The sequence below is a fragment of the Acinonyx jubatus genome, chromosome A2 (genome assembly GCF_027475565.1).
Source record: "Acinonyx jubatus isolate Ajub_Pintada_27869175 chromosome A2, VMU_Ajub_asm_v1.0, whole genome shotgun sequence".
NCBI classification, from domain to species: Eukaryota; Metazoa; Chordata; class Mammalia; order Carnivora; family Felidae; genus Acinonyx; species Acinonyx jubatus.
In genome coordinates, this window is record NC_069383.1 from 71,527,701 (window position 1) to 71,554,647 (window position 26,947).

The window sequence follows — 26,947 nt, forward strand, 5'->3', positions numbered from 1 at the left end:
TCTTTCATTTTCAATGTCAGAGGCCACACTGGTTGAATCACTCCAAATGTCTTCAATTGGATTGCCCATTCTGATGAATAATGTATTAGGCTACACCTCACAGTAAAAGATGGACAGACTAAAGTGCTCAAAAGGAAATAACATCATAGTGTAGTAAGAAAAAACATTCTAAGAGTGAAGAGTGCAGAGTGCAAGAGAAAGGAAGGAAGGAAGGAAGGAAGGAAGAAAGAAAGAAAGAAAGAAAGAAAGAAAGAAAGAAAGAAAGAAAGAAAGGCAATCTGTGTGTATGTGTGTGTGTGTGTGTGAGAGAGAGAGAGAGAGAGAGAGAGAGAGAGAGAAGTATAGAAGATTTAAAGATCGGGGTGCTTTGGGTGGCTCAGTCACTTAAGCGTCTGACTCTTAATCTCAGCTCAGGTTATGATCTCATAGGTTCATGAGTTTGAACCCCCAGCTCTGCACACAGACAGCATGGAACCTGCTTGGGATTCTGTCTCTGCCCCTCCCCACCTCAAAATAAATAAATAAACTTTAAAAAATTAAAAAAAAAGATTTAAAAATCATACACTGAAATATGGATATTCATTCTTTGAATGGTAAAATAACAAATAAGTTTTCTTTCCATCTTCATGATTCTCTGAATTTTAGGGTTTTATGCAATGAACATATATTTCTTGTATAATCAGATAAAATATGTTACATTTTAATAAATCATATCAGAAGAAAGGAATTTAAATGGTTCAAGGTATTAGATTCCAGGAACTGGAAGAAATGTTTGTATGGGGGCCGAGAGAGTTTGAGGGATTCTGAGGCTAACTCTGAAGAGTCAGATATAGCATTTAATTAAGGCAGAGGAGAAAAGTTTATGCCAATCATGAAACCCAACAAATGAGGAAGTAGAAAAATCAAAATATACATGCATACAGGAAAGATATGCTAAGATTCCTTTCTTTATAAGCATATTTTATTTGAAACTAGAGCAATATTATTAAATTAGGTAATCAACCTTATTCACCACTTGGCTCTGACAGTGGACTTCCTTTACATATTGAGTCCACTCTACAAAATGAAAGAATTACTATTTTTTTCTTTTTAATTTTTTTATAATGTTTTTATTTATTTTTGCGACAGAGAGAGACAGAGCATGAGCAGGGGAGGGGCAGAGAGAGAGGGAGACACAGAATTGGAAGCAGGCTCCAGGCTCTGAGCTGTCAGCACAGAGCCCGATGCAGGGCTCGAACCCACAGACTGTGAGATCATGACCTGAGCCGAAGTCAGACGCTTAACTGACTGAGCCACCCAGGCGCCCCAAGAATTACTATTTTTGAGAATACTCCATTATGTGGCAGGATCCTAAGGCAATTCCAATTGAGGAGTTCTCAAAAAGTTTCGAGTAACATCAGCACACTGAAAAGAATATCACTCATTTTTATGTGTATCAAATTATCAAGCAATTTGTTTTTATAGTCACATTCTATAAACTCTGAAAGCCAGTGAAAACAGAGACTTAAACTGAATGGCTGTATTTTTATGACCACACTTCTCTTCTTTATCACAGCTCACAGAAAAGCTCTCTCAGACTTTAGTTTTTGTGCACAGACTTGGGTCTCTTGCTGTTCCAACCGTAGTTGTTTCCTTCCCTTGGTTTCCTACAATATGAAGCATAACCAATACCCACCAGTTGGTGGTCTTTGCTTCTTTAATGTTCTATCAATGCTGACAATGTAAGGGGATGCTGTTGCTGCACTGAGCCCGGGAGAATAGCCACAGGAATCCTGTCTATCACACCTCAGATTGCCCCCGCAATGCCTAGAACAATATTATGCACACGGTAACATATCAATGCCTAGAACAATATTAGGCACACAGTAACATCTCAATATTGATTTTGGTCGAGTGAGTGAAAACAACTTTTCATTTCCATTATACAACCTACATTTAGCGGAATTCAGAATAAAAGGGTTCCATTTAGCACACACTTCTGAAAGAGTGGTTTTCCCCCTGAGACTGTATCATAGCCTGAAATGACAGGGTTCTAGTACAGCTAGCACAGTTACAGGAAAGGGTATTCATTTCTTTTCACTTTAATTATTCATCTCCTGTTCCTGATTACTTCAAATTTGAAGATACTAACTTCTATGTTCGCTTCCTGAAATCAGGATCATCTCATGTATATATATATAAATATAAACCTGTAAGTTTCCTTCAGATGTCTGTGTCTTTAGGAAGCAAGAATGTGTAAAGTGCATGTTCCCTAGCTAAATATAATTTATTATTTTGCATCTTCAGTTCCTGTTTTATCTTAGGAAATGTGTTTCTCCAATGATAGATTGGTCAGAAAATGCTGACATAATAGAGAACCACTCTGGGAATCCGCAAATTTGAGGTTGGCTTGTCAGTATCCAAAATAGCTTTAGCATATCATTAATCACTCAAAGGTATTTCAAAGGTAGAAAGAACTTTGTCAACCATTCATCCAGTCAGTGTTTCATAGTAAAGGTGAAAAAAGTGAGATCTAAAAGTTTAAATGACTTCTGAAGAACACGTAACTAACAATTGACAAAATCAGGATTAAATGTAGTGATAACTGATAATGACTACTGTATAATCATTACATCATATTATTCCATACAATGAGAGATGAATAGTCAGTACATTTTTTTTAAAAAAAATCAGAACCTTGGGGCACCTGGCTGACTCTTCGGTTGAGCGACTGACTCTTGGTTTCGGTGCAGGTCACTATTGGTGAGATTGAGCCCAGCATCAGGCTCTGTATTGGCAGCATGGAGCCTGCTTGGGATTCTATCTCCCTCTACCTCTGCTTCTCCCCTGCTTGCACTTTCTCTCTCTCTATCTAAATAAATAAATATTGAAAAAAAAGTCAGAACTCTGAGACTAGGTTATTACTGAGCAAACCACCCATAGCCTTTTCTAGTTTACCAATTCCTTGAGTGTAAGAACTGTGTCTTACACATTTTTTTTCTCTCATATATTAAATATACCATCTAACAATATCTCTCAAACAGGACTTTTTGATTTATTACTTGATTAAATGGGTACAGAATTAATATGTAATTAGATAATTACTTATTATGGAACTAATAATATAGTTATACAATAAGAAATTGTTCTGTTACAGAAAATTATGCCACATACATTTTTGGGGAGGTAATGTGAATGATCAAATACATATATTATAGAATCCTAGCTCTGCTATATAATAGCTATGTGACCATGGGAAAATTAATTTTTTAAACGTTTCTTCCTTCATCTTATAATGGGAATAACATCTACCTCGTGGTCGCTTTAAAGATTAAATGTGGTAGTCTGTGTAAGTACTTAAAGTGTCTTTATACGGAAAGTAGCCAATAAATATTGGTTATGACCAGCTGAAAAATGAACATAATCATACCTAAACCTTGAAGTTTTTACAATAGAAGCCAGGATTCAGACTGAACAAGAAAAACTTATCTAGCTGGGAAAATTTTTAAATCTGTCTTTATTTTTGAAAGAAAGCAATGGGAAATGTGTCTTTATCTGCAGCCATTCTGGTGCCATAGAAATAGCAAAATGCTACAAGAATATTGCAGTAAGGACAAACACCATGGGATATCCATGACTAAATATTTGTCAATGATGCTCAATGAATATTTGTTAATAATAATGAAGAGATTATTTTTCCAAATAGAATTCTAAGCTTAGTTTGCAGGGAGGAATATTTAAAATTCTTTAACTGCTAATGGGACACTTCTGTATCTATTTGCACAAATTTGTGCTCCATGTGAAACTATGTATTTTATAAATATTTGCATGGCTTACCCTAGAACTGAGAATTAAAAACAGATAATACTCAAAATATGGCTGTCAATGAGAAAATAATGGCCACAATCTATTTTTTAAAGTGCTTTCAAGTGCAACTCTGTTTTAAGAAAGATGGAACTTGTCTAACATGATTGCAGACGTATCAATACTTTACTCAAAACTCAGCATGACAGTTATGATGGCAGTGTCTCTGAAATTACACACTAAATTTCAAGCCTTTCACTATATCAGATAAGTTCAATCACACCTCAAATAATTTCCATTGTTGTGGATATCAGAATAACCATTTTTAGGTCCTCATGATTTATTGGGAATCTAAATGAGGATCTATCTGCCAAGTTGAACATGAAGACTTTCATAGAAAGTAAAATGCTAAGCTCTCCAAAATTCTATAACTATATTGTGATTATTTATGCCACCCCTTTATTTCCTTTTTCAATTAATGCAGATGGACCTTATGGACTTCAAGTTAATTCTGACAAAGGGCTAAAAGTAGGGGAAGTGTTTACTGTTGACACTGGAGAAGCCATCTTGTTTTACTGTTCTGCTGATTCTTACCCCCCCAACACCTACTCCTGGATCCGGAGGACTGACAATACAACATATGTCATCAAGCATGGACCTCGCTTGGAAGTTACATCTGAGAAAGTAGCCCAAAAGCCAACTGATTATGTGTGCTGTGCTTACAACAATGTAACGGGACGGCGAGATGAAGCTCATTTCACAGTCATCATCACTTCTATAGGTAAGTGTGACATAAAAGGCAAGGATCCCAAGGAAACACAAATGCATGCTGGCCTTCTAATAGTCCAATTTTATACCTGTGTGGAAGAGAAAGCCATTGTGGATTGTTGATAAACGCTAAGAAACTCTCTTTCCTGAGTAAACTAATCCATGGCTTCTATGAGTCAAAGAAAGAAAACCCAAAACATAATGGAGGGGGAATTCAATTGTTAACTCTCAAGGACTATGAAGAAAAAGGGAATTCAATAAATGACTCTAAATATGCATTTATGCTCTTGATTTTACAAACAGGAACATAAGAGAAGCAGTTTACTCATTTAAACTGGGTTTATATCTGCTATTGCATTAGCTCAGGTGAATAAATCTCAGTGAGTTGGAAATCTGGTTTTCCTACTATCTAATTTGACTCCTCTTCTCATTGTCTTTTATGGGCCTCCCTTCCTCTTTTATCACTTAAACACCTGCAATCTGTGGAAGTTCTCAACAAGGGTCTCAACACCTTGGAAACTACAAATTTTGTAGGTCTGTGAAATTTGACATTCTTTAGAAATTAATTCTAAATTCTTCAGAAAAATCTGATTTTTCAGAAAGCTTATTGATCCACAAAAAGTTAAATATCACTGCCCAAAAATGTATGCTTGTCAAATTCCCATCCTTTTAAGCCTTCTCTTCTCTGTAATATAATTTTATTTTCCTATATGATTTCCTTCACTCCCATGGTTTCATATAACACTGGTACATCCAAAATCTATATCTTTAAAGCTCTAAAACTGTATACTCAGTTACCTTCTGATTATCTCCAATTTGAAATACCAGAGGCAGTGTATAAGTCCAACATACCAAAACTGAACCATCTTCTTTCCCCCAAATAACTATTATTTCTGTATTCCCTGTTTAAGTGAATGGCCCTGTTGTCTACCAACCTAAACCAGAAAGCTAAATGCCACTCCAGACCCCTTTCTCTTGCTTATTGCTGTGCCCAGCATCCCATCACCACGTTTGTCCATTCTCCTTCCTTCCTACCTCTTAAACCCATTTTATTCTCTCCTTATTCCTTCTCCTTCTTTCCTGAATTTCTTCTCCTCTCCCTCTCCTTTTCCCTCTCCCTTTCCTCCTCCTCATCCCCCTCTTCCATCTTGTCCTCATCCCCCACCTTTTTCTCCTTTTGCTTCTTCCTCTACTACTTCTACTGCTACTATCAAGTCCTTCCTGGACTCAGCTTTTCACATAAAGACAAGTCAGTATCCACCTGGGGAACACCTGACAGCAGGCTTGGGCAGGGATGGGTGGCTAGGGTGCCTATTAGTGGTGTAGAAACAAGTGAGCAAAAGGTAACACCAAACAATACTTTCTCAATTGATATCTTCTCTTTCTCTGTCTTTACAGCCCTTGTGTCTAGATTAGGGCCCATGATATAGAGTTAATACATTTTGTTGAATAAATGAAGCAAGAATATAATCCTTATAATTCTTAGGCTAAATGTTTTAGTATGTAGCTATTGGGCCATGTGCATCAAAATCACCTGGGGAGGTCTAATGATGTATTTTCATTAAGACACCTCAGACCTATTGGGTCAGGACCCTGAAGGTAGGATCTAGGAATCTGAATATTAAACAAGCACAAGTGTGGCAATTATGTGTTTAAGGTGTTTCTTTTTCCCCTATAGTCTTTTGAGCTTATTAAAAAGCCACCAAGAATTCTAAGACTATAACAAACTACAAATTGATAAAGAAATACATAGTGGATAGAATCCCTCCATGATTCCTTAAAGTTGAATGTATTCATATTTGTGAAATCACCTGAATATATTGGAATTTGTATAACTGTCATGGTGAAGTTTTATTTTTTTATGTGAAGAAAATACCACAATGTCTAGAAAAGTGTTATCCAATAGAAATTTTTGCAGTGAAGGAAATATTTGATCTGCACTAGCCAGTATGGTAACCACTACCTTCATTTGCTTTTGAGCATTTAATTTTTTTTAATGTTTAGTTTTATTTTTGAGAGAAGGAAAGAGAGGGCATGAGTGGGACAGTGGCAGGGAGAGAGGGAGACACAGAATCAGAAGCAGGCTTCAGTGGCTTTTGAGCATTTAAATTTAGCTTTGCAACTGAGGGACTGAATTTATGTTATTTATTAAATATTTAAATTTTATTTTAAATTATAAATAAATTAAATAGCCACGTGTATCTGGTGGCTACCATATTGGACAATGCAGCTCTAGAATTTTTACCTGAGTTATGTGTCATTTGGGAAGTAGATAATAATTTATTTCCTTTATAGCTCCCCAAAGCGTATCTGTGTTTAGGGTGCTCTAAATCTGACACTCATTTATTCATTATTTAGCACCTAATATTGGCCAAATACTGGGGTAGGCATTGAGAATGCCAACTGAAAAAAAATTCCTGCTAACAAAATGACCACAGCTTAATATACACAGCAGGCATATGAACAGCTAAGGTGCATCATTTGCTTTCTATTTTATTAAAATTTTATTAGGATTAACCAGCTCTTAACCTCAGTGGCTGACCAAAACATAATTTTAAAGCAAGCCATAATTAAGCATATAAAGTAGTTGACTAGCAATCTGGGTGTCATCTTAGACTTGTTCCTTATGCTCATTGCAAATGAAAACATAGCTCCAATATGTAGTTGTATACCACATTGACAACTTTCACACTGCCTGAACTTTCTCCATTAATATTTGGCTAAGGTATTTTCATAATATCAGAAGCCCCCAATATTTGATTAAGATCTTATTACTGATGCCCAAAGACAGCTACAGTCTTTATATCAAATAATTGCCTTTTGCAAAATATAAAAAACCTGTTTGACCTGTACAAAGACCAGGTATTTGTTATTATAGTAAATAAGAAGAGCAGGTGCTTATTTTTCAGAGGGATTCAGAGTTGTCAACATTAGTGACATTTTTGTGGTTTTTAGAGCTATTTTTCAACTCCTATATGTCCACAGAACTTTTACTCAAACAGCAACAAATGCCAAAGAAAATGAGTAGTATTGATGTGTTTTAAGTATTTGATTTTTTTTAAGTTTTCCAAATTAATGAATCTCCGCAATGGAGATTAAATATACACTAACCTACAGTGAAAAAATGAGCATCACCTGTAACTACCATTTGAGCACTTACTGATCATACACTCTGAGAAGCAATCTATGTTAAGATCTGTAGAGAATTTTGAGGGATAAGATACCTGCCTCTGAGATATTTTCAGAGCCTCTGAGATATTTGGTGTAACCAGAGTCTAGTACTAAGAAATAGATGAACGTTTTTGTTTTTAGTGAGGCACATAACATGGTGGCCAACCAAAAAGTTTCAGCAAAAAGCTGTGGAGGGCAATGGACAAAGGAGTCAAAGATGACTCCAAGATCACAAATAAGGAAAGAAAATAACAAGGTCAGGAAAGAATCAAAAGTTTTATTGGAGACTTTCAGTTGGGGAGAGGAAGGCCAGAGAAAGTGATGTTTGACTCCAGATGGTGCCTTCTACCTCGGGGTTATGATTCACATCTAATTTGAGACATTAATTGACCTTTCTGTCTCAGTGGAGATATACTACAGAAAACAGGGACAATGGGCAAGGTCACACAGCTAGTAAGTCATAAAATAATATCTGAATTCAAAGCCCTTGTTTTAATCATTATATAAACTGCCTCCCTTGACATTCTTGACTGAGAATATCAGTAAAACTATGGTCTTTCTAGAACGTATACCACATATCCAGGATAGTGTATATTTTCTCATCACCTTAACTAACTTTGTGCTATATACAAAGAGATACTCTGGTTTGTCCATGACATGTATATGCTTTCATATTAATGAGAAATTATGAAATACCTGTAACTAAAAATAATATCTAGAATATAAGTTTCAAGGAAACAATAGCAATTAAAATAATACATTAGCATTTGTATTTGAAAAATAAATGATTTTATTTCTTTGATTAAGGACTTCCTTGAATGCAAATGTCCATGATTTACAATTTTAATGGGGTCTAAACCACTATTGTGACATGCAATATATATAAAATGAAAGTTTATGATGAGAATTCAAGTGTTCACACTTAATGAAGATATTCAAATATATAAATTATTAGAATTCCCAAGAACCACATGGCTATAATTCAGAATTTAGATATAATAGAAATGTCTTGAATTTGTATGTGATCCTGAGAAATCTATCACTTTGAGAAAGAGAGAAAGAGAGAACGCATGTGCGCACACGTGGGGGAGGGGCAGAGAGGGAGAAGGAGAGAGAGAGAATCCCAAGCAGGCTCTGCACCACCAGCATGGAGCTCAATGTGGGGCTTGAACTCACAAACCATGAGATCATGACCTGAACCAAAGTCTGACGCTTAACTGAGTCACCCAAGTGTCCCTAACTTTTTTTTTTATATTTATTTCTATTGTACATCATTTCATACAGAAGAGAATAGGAAAATGATCCACAGTAGGAAAATGAATTGACTAATTTCTTCTACCTAGAAACTTCTCATGTTAAGATCTTAAGGAGACATATTTCACTTTGGGCCACTGGAGAAAACAGCTAAGATAGAACTACAGCCCTGACATCCAGACCCTAAGACCTTAGACATCCCCATGAGCTTTTAGCACAGAATAACTGTGTCAGTCAGGTGGAGCCATGGGAGAGTATAGAAACAGCACCCTCCCCAATATGGGGCTTTCATCTCTATAGGGACAGGAATCAGCTGTCATAATCAGCAAGCAGACTGTCTGGGAGAGATCTCAGAACTCCATTCTGATCTCAGAATGGACGAGCAGACTGGTGGCATATGGCTGCCCTGTTCTGGGTGCAGTCTCTCAAACAGCAGGGCTGTGATGCCATGGAAACCACACCTCTTGCCCATATTTGCACTTAATTATGTTATTTCATTTTATTTGTTTGCCTAAGGAGGGGGCAAATAGCATTTGCAGTAGGGCTTTGGTAAATGAGTCAATCATATTTAAATAATGAAGAGAATGGCATGCTATGAGCTAAACTGTAGGAAACTCTCTAAAAGAAAGAATGGGCTCCTGCAAGTGTCTAGAACTGCATTCAGAATTCCTATACATTCTCTGTAGCAATAGGATCAGAATTTATCTGCTGCCTTACTTTCAAGTGGGGGTTTCAGAAGTCCATCTCTCCAAGACACACTTGCCTAGAACTGAGACTACAGCAACTATGCCCCTTGATTTGATCCTTGACATATTTGGCATTTTTTATTTTGTGAAAGGAAGTAAATTTCAAGTTCTGGGATGGAGAATCAGTGTCAAGAGATAGTCAGGATGCTCTAGAGGAGAAGGAGGCCTAACAGGGAATATCATTTGTTCTGAGAAAAGGGACTATGCTTATTCCTCTTTTTCCAGGGAAAGGATTTGCCATAGCCAAGGTTTTGGGGTGACAGACATTGGCCACTATAGGGTGGTTCTCTGATGTAGGGCTAACAGAGCTAAAGGGAAAAGAGGCAAGAGGACAATAAGGAAGGAATCTAAAGAGATAAGGAAGTAATGGTAAAGGGAATAAGTGGGATCCTCTGAAGGACAGAATGTGCAAATTCGATCATTTTAGGAAACACAAATCAAAAAGGACAAAAAGTTAAAAATGAAGGAGACGCAAGGAGATGTCTTATCCAAATGTAAGACATCTAATCATTGTATGTTAAACTAACTGCCAGGCTTCAGAATCATGGAAGTGCCTGGCAAAGAGCTTATGTATTCAAGAGTGTAACTTCACCATTAGAATGAGAAGTACTTGGAAATAATAATTATTAGCATATTTTCAAGATTAAGGGGGTAAAAACAGCAAAGACTATACTAAAATATTTTCCTACGGTTTTTCTCATGGTATAAAGCACATAACAGAAGCTTGAGAAGAATAAATCAGCATTCAGTACTTTTTTGAGGGGTTAGTGGAAATTTGGCGAAGACAATCTATCAAGAAGTGAAACAGCTGAAACACATCAAGTCTGGTGTTAGAAAGGTGGAAGGTAAAAGTGATTATATAGGAGCCTACCTGCCATTACAAAACCACTCTTTGCCTATGGATTAACAGGAAAAAAATGAACTTGCAGTCAGAAAAAAACCTATGTTCCAGTCTTAGTTATGACTTACTGTAGCAAATATTTTAGTTTCTTGGAGACTATTTCTTTATCTGTACCTATAAATGGTACTTTAATTTTTAAAATTATTTACATTTTAGTGATATGATACATCTCTACCAAATAAATGGGAAACAAATGTACATTTGGTTTTAATTACATATGATGATTATACATTTAATTGTGCATATCTGAAAATTGGCTAGTTTTGATTTTAATATATGATCTAGAATGAAGAAATAGAAGGGAACCTGGGTGGCTCAGTTGGTTAAGCATCCGACTCCAGATTTCGGCTCAGGTCAAAATCCCCCAGGGTCGGGAAATCGAGTCCTGTGTCTGGCTCCATGCTGAGCAGGGAGCCTGCTTAAGATTCTCTCTCTCTCTCTCTCTCTCTCTCTCTCTCTCTCTCTGCCCGTCTTCCCCTCTCAACTCTCTCTCTCAAAAAAAAATTAATTAAATTAAACGAAGAAATAGAGAATTCACTTGATAAAAGTGGTGCCCAAATCATATTGTATATTTAGTATTTCACCCTTATTACTTTGCTTTTCTATCCCTGCTGGTGTTTCAAGAGAGTATTCTATTTGCCTTTATCTTACTGACAATGACACCAGAGTATGGGTTCTTCCAAATTTATATTTTAGAAGTAAAACAGATTAGCTTTTGTTGAGTTTCTAAAATTCTACCTCTAGGATAATAGAGAATGTGGAAATCAATCATACAAAGAACAATAAAACCGTTCAGGGATTTTGATTCTGAAGAAGAGAATTCTCAGGGGAGATGTGACGGAAAAATCATGCAGAAAAAGGATGTGACTTATTAGTTGTAATTTCATTGGTAGAGCCCCACATTGGGCTCTGTGCTGACGGCTCAGAGCCTGGAGCCTGCTTTGGCTTCTGTGTCTCCCTCCCTCTCTGCTCCTCCCCCACTCATGCTGTCTCTCTCTCTCCTTCAAAAATAAATAAAATCATTAAAAAAAATTTTTAATAAAAAAAAAAAGAGTAAAGTGGTCTCTCCAGCAGGAGGATATAAGCATTCTGAACTTGTATGCATCTACTAGCAGTGCTTCAAAGTGTATCTAATAAATAGCAAAAATTAACAAAGTAGAAAAATCCATAGTCAGAGTAGGAGATTTTAGCGTCCATCTCTTGGTAACTAATAGAACAAACAGGCAAAAACTTAGTAGGAATAGAGAAAAATAATCTGACCTAATTGAATTAATATAGAATTTAACATACAACAACTGTAGAATATACCCTCTTTTCATATGACCATGTATATGGTCATCTTTCTAAAATCTTGGTATTCAAAAGATTGAAATCAAACAGGGTCTGTCCTCTAGAGTAGACTTCAACTAAAAATCAATAACAGAAAACAAAACTAGAAAAATTCCCAACTTAAATAAATAAAGCAACATGTTTTCTAAATAGCCCATAGGTCAAATAAGAAATCTCAGTGAAGGGGTGCCTGGGTGGCTCAGTTGGTTGAGCAGCCGACTTCAGCTCAGGTCATGATCTCATGGTTTGTGAGCTCGAGCCCCGTGTCAGGCTCTGTGCTGACAGCTGAGAGCCTGGAGCCTGCTTCAGATTCTCTGTCTCCCTCTCTCTCTCTCTGCCCCTCTCTCGATCACACTCTGTCTCTCTCTACCTCAGAAATAAATAAACATTAAAAAAAATTTTTTAAAGAAATCTCAATGAAAATTATAAAATATTATAATTTTATAATATAATAATTTCTTAATCATGAAAATACTACTTATAAAAAACTCACTGGATGTGTTGTTCTATAGTAAGATTGTCTACACTTAATAAAGTGATGGAGTGGGGTGCCAGTGTGGCTCACTCAGTTGAGTGTCCGACTCTTGATTTCAGCTCAGGTCATGATTTCATGGTCATGAGATCGAGCCCTGAGTCAGGCATGGAACCTGCTTAACATTCTCCCTCTCCCTCTGCCCCTCCCCCATGTGTACTCTCTCTCTTTCTCTGAAATAAAAAAAGACAAAAAAAGAGAAAGTGATGGAGAAAATAATAATGCCAAATAAATTTAAGAGTATATTATGTCCATAGCCATCACATTATCTATGGCACAAAAAATTGAGGAAATATTCTTCCAGCATCAAAAACTATTATTCAGTCCAGCAGTTATTCACATGATTGATGAATGAATGAAGTTCCAATGTATGCTGTCATTTCCTTTTCATCACACTAAATATCAACCAACATTCATATTAAAACTAAACTTGTTCATTTATGATGTAACCTATTTCTTTGTTCAATTACATAGTAATCATAGTAGTTATTTAAAGTCTAATTTTTTCAAATATGGTTGAATTTAACCCATAGATGGAAAATATAAGAGTTTAGCAAAAAGCAACAAATGCATTTCCTGAGAATCAGCTATGTGTAATTAACAGTAAAGAGTATTGCGTATCTTATAATTATTTCTAAGTTATGTGCTACACTTCCTTTATACCATTAAAATTTGTAATTTTTGTATGTATATATGTGAATACATTTTTTTGAGACTCAATTACTGGTAGGCCACTGGATAGTGCCCTATTTACATAATACACTTCATATAAGACTCTCTGGCTGCCCCAAATTCTAGAATATTAGAGAAACAACAAAACTTAAAGGCCTCTCACTCTAACCTCATTTCACTAGTGTGAGAATCAAGGCCATCAGTCAAGTGGCTCACCCAAAGCTGCCCAGCTCTTTAGAAAGAACAAACCTGTGAGGTAGGAGCAGAGTAACTGAAGAAAGGCTCAGACCTCACAAAGAGACCACCCAAATGCTAAAGTAGTTCCAAACTAAAAAGGCCAGCTTTCCAACAGTGGGAGAATATAAATTATTAAGAGAGAAAATAAGGAAAAATAATCTTTCTGATAAGTTTTTGGTGTTCTAGTCTAGATCTAGAATCAAAAATCACATACCACCTGCCTAGAAAATCCATGTACCTGGTTTATACTAAGAGTGAGACAAAAGGAAAGAGAGAACCACTTAGCATCTGGGGATATTTGATACAATGAGATCAAAGTTAAATGGTTAAATGGTGGTGAACACTATTGGAAAGTATGACATAAGCTATATACGACATCTATTTCAACACATCAGTTGTATCCTGGGCAGCTTACCACATTTCCAATCACAAATATCCTTAGCAAATTTAGGCCATTGTGATCAAATCGCTGTGTGTCCTAAAATAAGTGCATTCCTTCTGTTTGGTCTTTCTCATTCTCACTCACCTGCTCACTCCTGCTCTCTCATGTTCTCTCTCTCTCTCTCTCTCTCTTTCTCTCTACATATAAACATAAAATAAGTAATATATAATATACAGATGCAGTAATGTCCCCAGGTAAAGCATAAAAAAGTCAAACCATATAGTAATTTATTATTGATCTTTAATAAAAATATTTAAAATATGTCTTTTTATTTAGGACTCGAGAAGCTTGCACAAAAGGGGAAATCATTGTCCCCTTTAGCAAGTATAACCGGAATATCACTCTTTTTAATTATATCCATGTGTCTTCTCTTCCTATGGAAAAAATATCAACCCTATAAAGGTAGGTTAAAATTAGAAAGAAAATTTACAAATGGTTTTATGTATGTGCTAAAAATTACCTTACTGTGTTTTTTTTCCTCTTGGTTTTAGTTATAAAACAGAAGCTAGAAGGCAGGTAATACATACATTTCTACAAATATAATTTTTTCTTGAATGCCTTTTCCTCAGTTATTATCAGTAACAGAAATGCCTCTTTGTCTTTTCAGACCAGAAACAGAATACAGGAAAGCTCAAACATTTTCAGGTAATGGCTATGCTGAAAGGGACTAATGTAATGTTAATGTATATTAATTAATATTGCTCATTTTAATTATTATATATAATGTACTATTGATGTAATAGAATTCATATAAGGTATGAACTGCTATAATGCAAACAATCCCTTAACTTTGAATAGTGCCCTCATTTTACAAAGTGCTATCCCTTGAATTGGTTTTACTGTAAGTCATACAAATCTGTAAAATAAACCTGAAAGGCACTGAACTCCATTTTATAGGCTAGAGAACCAAGGCTCAGAGATTAAGTCACTTGCCCACCATCACTGAGTTCTTCTGAATCCTAATTTATTGATCCTTTTATTATTTTGAAAATGCCCAAGACCCTCTCACTTCATTCATTCCTAAAGCAGGGACAATGCTGGCAGCTCCCTCCCCAGGAGCAGTGGGCAGGGAGGTTTGGCAGGTTTGCTGCTTCTTTGTCCCCAGCTGGCCCCCTTATTGCCCTTCACTATTGATTCCCTACTGAGTTGTTATAAATTAAGAATGGGGCTACCCTCCAGGCCTTGGAGTCACATGATGCTGGGTTTCAGTGCCCTGTATGCCACTTTTTCCCAATGTCACCTTGGGAAAATTAACTAATTTTTTCTGACCTCAACTTTCCTCATCTACATATATAATGGAGGTAATTACTGCCCCCTCCCTCCACCAGGGCCGTGAGGAGAATTAAATACAATGATGTAGGTGGAGTGCCTAATATGCCAGGATGCTTAGTGAATGTGGGTCTGCATCCTCTTATCAAGCCCCAGAGACCATCTGGTTCCTCCCAACCACCCCACTCCCATCATTTTACAGATGATAGTTTGGGTGATTTTGATATTACACTGCATTATATTTTGTACATATGGGCAGCTATAATAGTACATTATATATAATAATTTAAAATGAATAATATACATTATACATAGATATTAGTAGTTCTGGTGGTCTCTATTTTAGATCTGACAGGGTGTAATAAATACTATGTGTAGACTAAGAGATGCTGTGATTCCCAGGCTGAAGCCTTGGTGTGCTAACTCTCTGAGTTAGTTACAAAGGACAAAACTGCCCACGTGCGTTTGACTATATGATACACCTTTCCCACATCAGGCTTTAAGAATAATTGTCCCAATTCAATTCCAGTTCTCAGCTTCGGAATGAGTGATTTCCAACACTGCTTAGTTGACAATATGACCACAGGGAATTAGGAAATGTTAAATTGGTTTTATACACATATCACTTGAAACAAACAATAACGGTAAGTTTTACAAAGTCTTAAAAAAAAAACTACAATAGCAGATGGAGGTATTTGATTTGTAAGTAGTATTTGTTTTACATTTCAGGCCATGAAGATGCTCTGGAAGACTTCGGAATATATGAATTTGTTGCTTTTCCAGATGCTGCTGGTGTTCTCAGGGTTGGTTTTCCTAATGGCTGATTAACCAGAGGTGTAAGCAGCATTCACTTAAGTGCTTGGGCAGTGTGGTCAAGTGGTTGCACTACCTCAGCAGAGTTTGCTCGCTTTGTAAAGAAAGATGTTGTTGGATCTGAGGAGCTAAAGCATCTTTTGTGGCCTTTATAAATAAGGCTAACACGAATTAGGAAGTTACACTAATTCGTAAACATTCTTTACCTGGTAAGCTCAGTGAAGAGAAAACCAGCTAGGTTGAAGTTCAAGAGAACCGAACAAATAGGGAATCAGGGACCCTGATTTAAATCATTTTGCATCACCTTGATGGCTACAGCCTGTCACTTCACTGAACTCTCTGTCTATACCTCAGTTTTTTCTTCACTTCCCCTCATGTTTTGCGGAGACAATTGATCATACCCTTATGCTGTTCAGAAGAAAGGTACTACGTAAACCCAAATTATGCAAGTGCACATCTTTACTTTTATCCTAAAGTTGCCTGCGATGCAAGAAGGCGAGCTTTTACACTGTTGAAACAGTCAGTTTCAACAGTTTGTTTTTCAGTGTGCAAAGACAAGATCTTTTAAAACAATCAGTTTTGTTTAACAGACATAAAGAATGTTCTCTAAACTAATCAGCTCATTAACATTTTTATAGACTTTTGTAGGGTCTCTGCTTCCGAGTTCCCCTATAATAGTTCACTTAGGGAAGGGACCATAAACCGACTACTTGCTTTAGGCATTTTCCTTTTTTTTTCTTCTTAAAGAACTATTTGTCATTAGGGATTAGTTACCTCACCTGTTCAGTGAATTCTATCAATGTGTAAGGTTCATCCAGTAATTTTCCTAGCCACCGACTTTATTTCACAAATGCCATGTGAGTAATAGAGGGAGACTGATTGGATTTCATCCTTCTGAGGGCAAGTCGGCAGCACCAGCTCCCACATCATCACGAAGCTTTGCACTGCCCTATTCAGTCTCAGACAGCATTGACTCACCTTTCACTTCTACAACCAAAAAGACAAAAATAAATATTTGTAGATCAATTATTTCAAACAGCTTCTCACCACAGCAGAAAGCACCCCTCTCAGGTGTGGCTTTTAAGTAGGAAAGCAGGAAACTGGAGAGCTAATAAGACTTAGAATTGAATTTTTGAAGCTGGGAGTTTCTTTATTTAAAATAATGCAGTTTGGGGGTGCCTGAATGGCTGTCGGTTAAGCGGCCAACTTCGGTTCGGGTCATGATCACTGGTGAGTTCCACCCCGCATTGGGCTCTGTGCTGACAGCTCAGAACCTGGAGCCTGCTTCAGATTGTGTCTCCCTCACTCTCTGCCCCTCCCTCACTTGCACTCTCTCTCTCTCTCCTCAAAAATAAATAAAACATTAAAAAAATTTTAATTAATAAAACAATGCAGTTTTTATTCCTAGGAATTCATTAGAAAGGAGTGAAATCTATGTAAAAAACTTAAAATTTAGCCTGTGATTAATCAGTACTCGGTTTCAAGATGTTATTTCGGAGGACCTCTATTTGCCCAAAATACTATAATCCCTAAGAACATGGGGCAGAGAAATGAACACTTTGAGTACATATCAAAAGCCCCACTTATTTCTGTCATAAGTACAATAATGTAATTTGGAGCCATACCAATCTTCAAAGCCGAAAATTCCTGAGGAATTCCTGAGGAATCAGTGAAGGTTCTTCAACTGCTGGTGCCAGGTGCTTTGGGAAAAAGTGAGAAATCAACACCAACAACAGAAAGAAAAGCATGAGCAGCAGGACACGTGTAGGAGAACCTATGTGGGAAGAAGCTGGCATGGTGGTTCTGTGTAAAGATTAGCAGCCAAATGCAATGGCTTTGAGAAGAAAGGGAAAAATAATATTAAAACCAAGATATCAAAATTGAAGTTAAGAAGGAAAACAAACTCAATTACTAACTTTTGCGGTTTTAAAAAATGAGAATAATCTCTTGGCTTGTTGTGGCACATGTACACATGGACTCCTCCTCCTCTCTCTACTTGCTGGAATTTTGCTGTCCGTTTAGCACCTCTTTGAGGAATTGGACAGAAAGCAAGGGCATGAAAGGAACAAATTTATTACTTGTTGCCAGCTCTAATATTAGCTTAGGTAAGTAAGTTAGTTATTATCTGTAGATTGCTTTTATCATAGGTCCTGGACACCCCCATACCAAAGAAAATCAAGAGTTGATCTCAAGTACACTTGACCCTTGAACATCATGGGGGTTAGGGGTGCCAACCCTACCCAGTCAAAAATCTGCCTGTAACTTTTGACTCCCCCCAAACTTAACTACTAATAGCCTACTGTTGACCAACAGTCTTACCAATAACATCAACAGTCGGTTAATGCATAGTTGTCTTATATACTGTATTCCTACAATAAGATAAACTAGAGAAAAGAAAATGTTGGGTGGTTCAGTCAGTTAAGTGTCTGACTTCAGATCAGGTCATGATCTTGCGGTTTGTGAGTTCAAGCCCTGCATCAGGCTGTCTGCTGTCAGCACAGAGCCTGCTTCGGACCCTCTGTCCCCCTCTCACTCTGCCCCTCCCCCACCTGCGCGCGCGCGCGCGCGCTCTCTCTCCCTCTCTCTCACACACACTCTCTCAAAAATAAAAAAAAACATAAAAAAAAGAAGAAATGTTAAGAAAATCATAAGGAAGAAAAAATATATTTATAGTATTGTCCTGTATTTATTGAAAAATATGCATGTATAAGTGGACCTGCACAGTTCAAAGCTGATTTGTGCAAGGGTCATCTGTACAAACTGTAAACCAAAATCTCCTTGGCACATAAATGAGAGGATGAATCACATATCCTAGGGCTGCGCTTTGAGAACTTTAGCAAGTGGAATGGAAACAGTTTCCAAAGAAAACACAAAGCTAAGATGTTCCAATGTAACATAGCAGGCTAAACTGGAATGAGTTGTCAGATGATTTATCAAGGGCAAGAGTCCTCTAGGTGGAGCTGTATAAACAGGGAGGCCTGAAAATAGGAAATGTGATGAAAATCGGAATAGCTCGGGATGAGGAGGGGAACCAGACTTTACCTAACTAATTGGAATGCAATGTTTACAGGGGAAAAGAACATTATCGGATACAAGAAAGTGGAGTTAATAAAACATGAATGCCAGTTTTAATAAAAATGCATGTTGGCTTTTACCAGGCAGAAATATACTACAATACTTTCCACATTCTTCCAAGCCTTCAGTTTTTAGAACCCACTACTGCATTCAAACCAAAACATCTGCCTTTGTGTTCTATATTTCTTGGTACTTGTCTTTATTAACTTGCAGTGTGATCAGGGCTTTTGGTTGTGCATTATTTTTTCTATTCAACCATCCTTGCGTGTATAATTGGCAAGTAGTGTCAAAAGGCTAACTGAGATGTAATATAAAAGATAATCATATATGCTCTCTGGTTCTAAGCTATCCTGATATCTTCTCTTTTGCTATTTTTTCTTTCTATTATATTTCCTTTACAGTACTGCCAGCTCTTTTTCTTAAATGAAGAAAAAAAAAAAGCGATAGCTTTTGTCAAGCTCTTCCTCTTCTGACTTCATAGCTATGCTGCCACACAAACTACCATAGGGTAAGTGCAGGAAACTGTAGCAAGGAGAAATGAACATCGTAGGGAAGATAACCAGATCTAGTTCTCTAATCATCACTACTTCCAATTGTTTTCAACCATGCAGTAGAGTAGACACACTATTTACTAGTCTGCTAATTTTTTTTTTTTTTAACGTGCCACATTTTCTAGATGCCAAGCAGGTCTGTTCCAGCCTCTGATGGTGTATCAGGACAAGATTTGAACAGTACCATTTACGAAGTCATTCAGCACATCCCTGCCCAACAGCACGACTGTCCAGAGTAAGTATGAACTTGCATTTGGTGATGCTACTTTGTAGAAGCTCAGCATTCAGTCCCTGCTTTCCCCAGAATTTATTGAAAGACTCAGAAGAAATAAATTAAAACAGGAAATTACAGCTTCTGTACATTTGAAGAAATTTCCCCACTGGAAAATAATTTTAGGGAAAAAATAGATAAACACAAGTATCTCCTAGGATTGTGCACTTGGGCCAGTGGACTAGGCGCAGAGCTCTGGAATCCAGTGTTTCCCCCAGTGAATCTACATCTAGGTATGAAACAGATTTTCAGGCAGGTTTGCAAGCCATTTTTGGTTATCTTGATGATTTTCCAATGACTGTGGTGGTTTTGGAGCCAATGATCTGTTACTACAAATAGGACCAGGAAAAAAAAAAAACCTACAAAATATGCACAGCTCTGTCACCATCAAATGCCCAACCTCTTACAGATTCAAAGTAGTCTACTCTCAAGTGAACAGAATCACAGCAAGGACTGGCCTCACGCCCAGGGAGGATAAAACCTGAGCTGAGGCCAAAGCCAGGAAACTACTTATCTAGTTAACCTCAGCGCTGACACTAAGGAGTTGCCCTCCCTTCCCAGCCAGGGAGAAACTAAGCCTACAGCTTTTTGAAATAATGAAATGAACTTCCCTTTTTTGTGCTGTAGTTGCCCACAGGCATAACTGCCACAAATCATCTTCCATCGTTTCTTTATTTGTCATTTATTGACTTTGAAAAGAACATCAATAACCACATGGCAGGAACTTCCCCTCTGGCAAAAGAAACAGTGCTAGCAAAGTAATTCAGGCACACCTCTGGATAAATACCAAAAATAACAGCTAACAGTGGATGAATGCATGGGAAATCATCTTAGCAGGAGGAGACCAGTCCTGGGGGGGGGGGGGGGGGAACTCTGTAGTCATTTAAGGGCTAAGTGGTGAGACATCTCAGAAGACCCATCAATGCACTCCTTCTTGACCCAGGGTGCCTGGAGAAAAGGGAGTCGGGCAATTTAGAAGCAGACCCTGACAGAGCTAGGAACTTATGGTTTGAAAAGAAAAGAAAATGTTTTAAAGAATTATATTATTAATCTAGTAGAACACAAGAGTTGGACTATTATTCCATGACAGTTAAAAAAAAAACCAAAATCCTACCTCTCAAAAATGATACCTGACTCTCTTTACTTCTGGAATAGAAAATAAGGGATATTTTTCTTTGTTACATATAAGGAACAGAAAGAGTTTTCAGAGTATATCTGCTTCCCAATTTTGAGATTATATCCAATTAAAAATGTTATCCTATTTAAATTCATGTGTTTTTCTATGTCTTTCACTCTGCATTATCTATTTTTTCCAATTAGAAGGCAAACAAAACAAATGAAAACTTGAGGTTTATCTTTTAAAGCTCCCAAATATAAAATAAATGCTGATTTATTTACAAAACTGTAGAATATGGCAGCTACAGTTTCAGAACACAAAATAAAATGATTGGGTTGGTTTTGTGTGTGTGGGGAAAAAAACACTATCTCTAAGTTAAAAAAGAAAATCACCCTCTGAAACTAGACTGCTTTCAGACATGAGCAATATCTTTAGGGTTTCTTGGGAATATAAAACTTTATTTCAGAAATAAACTTGGAAGGTTGAAAATAAAGCAGAAATGCTTTTTTTTCTAGCACATAAAGGACTATTCGAAACTGCTATTGAGGACATGCTCCCTCAAGGGGCAGCAACCCCAGAACCCAAGTTCACACCCCCTGTCCCCCTCCCCATCTCCATGGCCTCTTTTCACCTCCTTTCCTGTCTTCCTAGTCTTTCTTGGCTTCCCTTTGTGTGTCTTTGTCTTCCAAAGACTCTCTTTTCCTTTACCTCCATCCTTGGACGTCTGCCTCTGAATCTTTCCTTCTTTTTTCTTCTCTCTCTGGAAAACTGTCTTCCTTCTCTCTAAAATCTCTTTTAAAATTTCCTTCTTCTCCCTTTCTTCCAACTCATACTAAAGGGGAGCCAACATTTTTTAAAGTGTCATTTTCCTTGAATACAGACTTATTTTACCTATTCTAAATTTTAACAATGAACAAGTACAGTGCTTTCTTTTCTTTCATCGGAAACTGTTATACACTTATTTTATTTACGGCCAATCTAATAAACATTTCCAGACTATTAACTATCTGCTAAGGATAGAGGTTAAGTAAGGCTCAGTCTCTTAAGGATTCCATAGTTTAGTGGACTCTTGTTTATTTTATCTAAAGACTCATGGTCCTTAGTAGAATAAATATTCCTCAATAAAGCAAGTATTCCCTAAACATACAGAGGCTATTTTTCTCTCCTGACTGCCTATCACTTTATTCTTTAAGTCCAGTTAAACTTAACAATCAATTTTATGAATAATGTAGTATTACAGGTGGTTAGTGAATCTCTCTCATTCCCCCATTCCCAAAGTGAAGGTGCCAACTCTGGGTAAAGAAAAATAACTTACTGCTTTTTTGTACCTCTGTTTGACAGTTGCTTCTGTAATAGAAAAGACAGCCAAAAAATTCTTTCTTTGGCTCTTAGATTATTCTAGCAGTGTTGTTTTCATTACTGCATGTGTCTGTTACCTAATTGGACTGGTGTTTAACAAATTGGTAAGTTGACCTGTTTTTGTATTTTAGTACTCAGCTGTTATTTGTTTATTGAACTGATGGGTACATTTATTTAAATGCTATCTGTTGACCTCATGGAATGCTCCAGGCACAGTTTGTTTTAAACCCATGACTGCCGGGCACCTGGGTGGCTCAGTCGGTTGAGTGTCTGACTTCTGCTCAGGTCATGATCTCACAGTTTGTCAGTTCGAGCCCCGTGTCGGGCTCTGTGCTGACAGCTCAGAGCCTGGAGTCTGCTTCAGATTCTGTCTGTCTCTCTCTCTGCCCCTCCCCCATTCATGCTCTCTCTCTCTCTCTCTCTCTCTCTCTCTCTCTCTCTCTCTCCCTCTCTGCCCCTCCTCCACTCACGCTCTGTCTCTCTCCCCTTCGGAAATAAATAAACATTTAAAAAAAAATTATAAACCCATGACTTGGCTGTTGAGTCATTTGAGTAAGTAAACCTTTTACTAAACCTTTACTTTCAAAAGGAAATTATCTACAGAATTCGGTGATTGCTTACTCTTTACACTTACTGGTTTATAAATGTAATTTTCTTGAACTAGTTTAAAACACTCGTTATTTGCAGCTATTGAAAGGAATAAAAGAGTTTAAGGTTCCTCTACCTGGGGAACTGGAAATCTGTAGAATATTTTATGCATCTTGTAACATCTTTTTGCCAGGTGAGCATTCTTGGGTAAAGCTGTGCACTGGAGTGAAATAATGAAGGAACATTTTGAGGAAAAAAAGTGGAAATGTATATTCACCCGGAATCAGTGAAGAAATCAAGCCCAATACCTCTTACTCATTACTCCTTTTTAATGCAGAATATAGTCATTTATAAAACTGGACTGAAGGTTTCCCAGCATACACACAATGCATTATGCTACAGAGGAACATGGTGGGAAAAGAGTTCTCAGTGGACAGTCTTTATCATGCTGACTGAGAGGAAGAAAAAGATGGGACTTTCCAATCACTCTTTTCATATCAAATTTCTCTAAAAAGCTCAATTAGTTCTAATCTATACTTCCACTTTCAACAACATTGACTATCCTATTTGAGTGACGAATGTGGAAACTTCATGTTTGTAAAATTTCCAGCAGGCTTTGTTTTATTAAATTCTCATTCATGCCAAACTAGTATACTAATTTTAAAAAATATTATTCCCAAATTTCCTTCTTGCTATTTGTTACCACAGAATAAGGGTGACCATCACAACAGCAAGACTTGCCTTCTCCTAGGTTGTCAATTACCAATGGCTTTTCTGAAAAGAAAGAAAACACTGAAGGAAATGACATTTTTATTTTTGTTCAAGGAAATATGAATTCAAATAAATTATTCTGGTTTTGCTTTTATATGGCCTTGATTCTTTGTCTGGTAGGGCAAAATTTTTACATAAAAGTCAGATTGTACAATTAGATTTTTTATCCTTGTTTCTCAATGTGCAATAAAGTCTAGATGGTAGAGAGCTACTAACATAAGAATCTTGCTCTTTCATTGCTTTTTTTTTTTTCAGGCTTGAAATTTTTACTCTACTGAATTGCTGATTCTGGGAAAGATCTCCCTACTTGTATATTGCTGTATTAAAAAAGTCAGATAGAGGGGTGTCTGGGTGGCTCATTCAGCTAAATGGCTGGCTCTTGATTTCTGCTCAGGTCATGATCAAGCCCCACATTGGACTCTGCACTGATGGTACAGAGCCTGCTTGGGATTGTCTCTCTCCCTCTCTCTTTGCCCCTTCCCTGCTTGTGCTCTCTCTCTCTCTCTCTCTCTCTCTCAATAAATAAGCATTTTTTAAAAATCAGTTAGAGACCAAGTGGTAGAATCAGAAAACACCAATTTACAACCTCCAAGTGAAATAACTGATTCCAATACCAATCGTCATGAGGCAAGACTGCTAGATAAATGGTACCATATAAAACTACTAGATGACCAAGCATCAGGTTGCAGAAACTGTGAAGGGAAGGTGGTCTGAGGCCTAGAGAGAAGTAAGTACACAAAGTAGCACAAGGCAGCTGGGCAGGATGCAAGAGGCCCAGGGAGTGGGGACAGTAAGGTCATCTGAGTGTGGTGGATCTGGAAGACGAAAGATGGATATTTGTGTGTAATGACATTGGCTACAAACACTCTGACCTGGCAGTGCCACACTTTAAGATTTCATTTTGGCCAAATAAAGGTAGCAACAACCCAAATATTCAACAATTGGGGGTTTTTAAATGACATTAGATCCATGCAGTGGTGCACACTGTAACTATTAAAAAAGAAGATATACGCCTGTATTTACTGACTTGAAACTATTATTATTGTACACTATTATTTTATACACTTCTTTTTCAAAGTGTTTCAACTGAACCACTATTTTTACACTGTACTTTCCGGGTTTTCACAGAAGCGGATGGTAAAAGGAAAATTAAGACAGCCCACAGCCCCTTTCTGGTCTTTCTCTGCCACCTTATGCATTTTTTTCTGCTGGAAAAGTCCACCAGTCCCACCACAAATATTTTCCTTTGCATTTGGTAAAAACTGTTTTTATCTAATTAGAAAAAGAAGTAATGCCCATTGTAAATATACATATAATATATGTACATACATACTTGGAAATGCAGAAGGCTAACCATAAGATACCTAAAATCACCCATAGAGAGTAGATCTTAAACGTTCTCACAAGAACAGCAAAAAAAAAAAAATTGCAGTCATGTGAGGTGATGGTTGTGTTAACTAACCTTATTGTGGTAAATTATTTCACAACATATGCATGTACCAAATCATCACACCTTAAACATATACCATGTTATATGTCAATTATATCTCAATAAGTCTAGAAAAATAATATAAAATCACTTGTATTCTCTCTCAGAAATAGCCTATTAACATTTTCCTAGATTAGTTATGCATGTATTCGTTCATACACCTTCCAGTTCTGGGAAGGATTTATGGTTTATATGATTCAGCTCATATAAATGCATGATGTAACAAGAAAATACTCCAAAAAAATAAAGTTGATACAGAAAACAGGATGAAGGAACAATGTGAGTTTACAAAGGAAAGCTGAAAGCAGAAATGGTGTTAATAACCAGCATGATGAATTCCCCTTCATCTCTTAGTATTGTTTTATACCGCCAAGATCACACGGCATATACAGGTAGATGTCTGAGGAGGTACTTCTAAACTGAATGCAAGATGTAACTGTCAGAGCCAAAGAAAGGTTGCAGCCCCATCGCAGGGCTGGGAGACAGTAGCTTTCCCAGCCACCACTCCTCACAGGTCCATCTGCCTCTCCCCTCCTTTCTCCATCTCGAATCCCCTTCCCCCACCCCACCCCCACATGCCCAAGCATCTCTTTCTTGGAGACCAGATTGACTACAATGAGCTGCAGCTGTACCTCTGTGTTCCCCTCCCAAGACCCAGCCCTGGAACACTTTAAACCACAGACCATCTTATACAGCCTTTTCTACAATAGTTAATCATACACTCACATGATTCACACCAAAGTCCTATAAAAAGCATATGCACCAAGGCAGGTGTTTGCACTCCTTTTTTTGATTTGTGTTTTTGGTTTGGTTACCTTTGTGTATCCCTCCAGAGTATCTTACCACAAACCAAAGGAGACACAAACACATATTTTTGTTTTTTCCAACTCACTTTCCAACCACTTGTAATGCCTCTCATTTCTGTATTGCTCTCTCTCCCCTGCACAAACACACAGACTCTCTGAGAGCATGGTTCCACTCAAAGCAACAAGGAATTGCTGAAGGGAGAAATGCACAAGGATCTAGAATCCAATTAACTTTTGCTGTCATTGGTGTGTGACACTGGATGACTCACTGCTTTTGTTAGTAAATGGGAATGAAAATCTCATAAATTAATCAAGTTTCCAAGGGAAGTGATGAACCAAACCCAGGTGTTTACCTAATTAACAAATTAATCTTTAAAAACCAGCCTGAAGTTCTTTCCTTATTACTAAACATAATCTTAGCTGAGCTCTTGTTAAAATGTTTACCTTTACATTACTGCTTCTCACTTGGAATAGAATTATATTCCTGGTATTCATTAAAGAGTATATCCTACAGATAGACTTTTAAACAAAGAAAAATAAAATACTTATGAATAAAACATAGTTTCCCTTGTTTTTCTGACCATTTCTGTGTTTCCATGTTAATAAGACAATTTCAGTTAAAACAAACTGCACACGAACACTCAAAGATAGTCCATGTGATCAGTTTTACAAGATCATAGCACCTTATGAGGTTTTGTTAAAATAATAAAACTGAGTGATAACACAGTACATGGCATATGGGTAGTATTTATATATATTATTAAAGATTTAATTTGTTTTTAGGAAGTTTATATTTTCTGTTTCTATATTACTGTGTATGCCTGTGAATTCCTATGTGATTCTTATATGTTCCTCTAAAGCTCATGTTCAAATATACATGAATGTATATGTTTTAGTTTCATGAAGCTGTAAAAAAAGCAAAGCTTTCTTTCTCGCAAGCAGACATGGAAATCAGACATAGCACTTGGATTTAACACTGTTACTTTCTGTCCTTCTCATCTCT

General features: G+C 37.0%; 1 protein-coding gene across 6 annotated transcripts in view; it reads left to right on the forward strand.

Annotated features, from left to right (window-relative positions):
- HEPACAM2 (HEPACAM family member 2) overlaps positions 1-23,743 on the forward strand; it is a 41,593-nt gene extending 17,850 nt beyond the window's left edge. For 2 of the 6 annotated variants that reach the window (XM_015066524.3, XM_015066523.3), the window contains exons 4-9: positions 4,268-4,564; positions 14,112-14,237; positions 14,327-14,351; positions 14,443-14,480; positions 15,834-15,907; positions 19,669-19,782. In XM_015066524.3, coding sequence (XP_014922010.2) covers positions 4,268-4,564; positions 14,112-14,237; positions 14,327-14,351; positions 14,443-14,480; positions 15,834-15,907; positions 19,669-19,782 — 674 coding nt within the window. The other 4 variants (XM_053218454.1, XM_053218453.1, XM_015066525.3 and 1 more) reach the window with 4 other exon arrangements.
- The last annotated feature ends 3,204 nt before the right edge of the window (positions 23,744-26,947 follow it).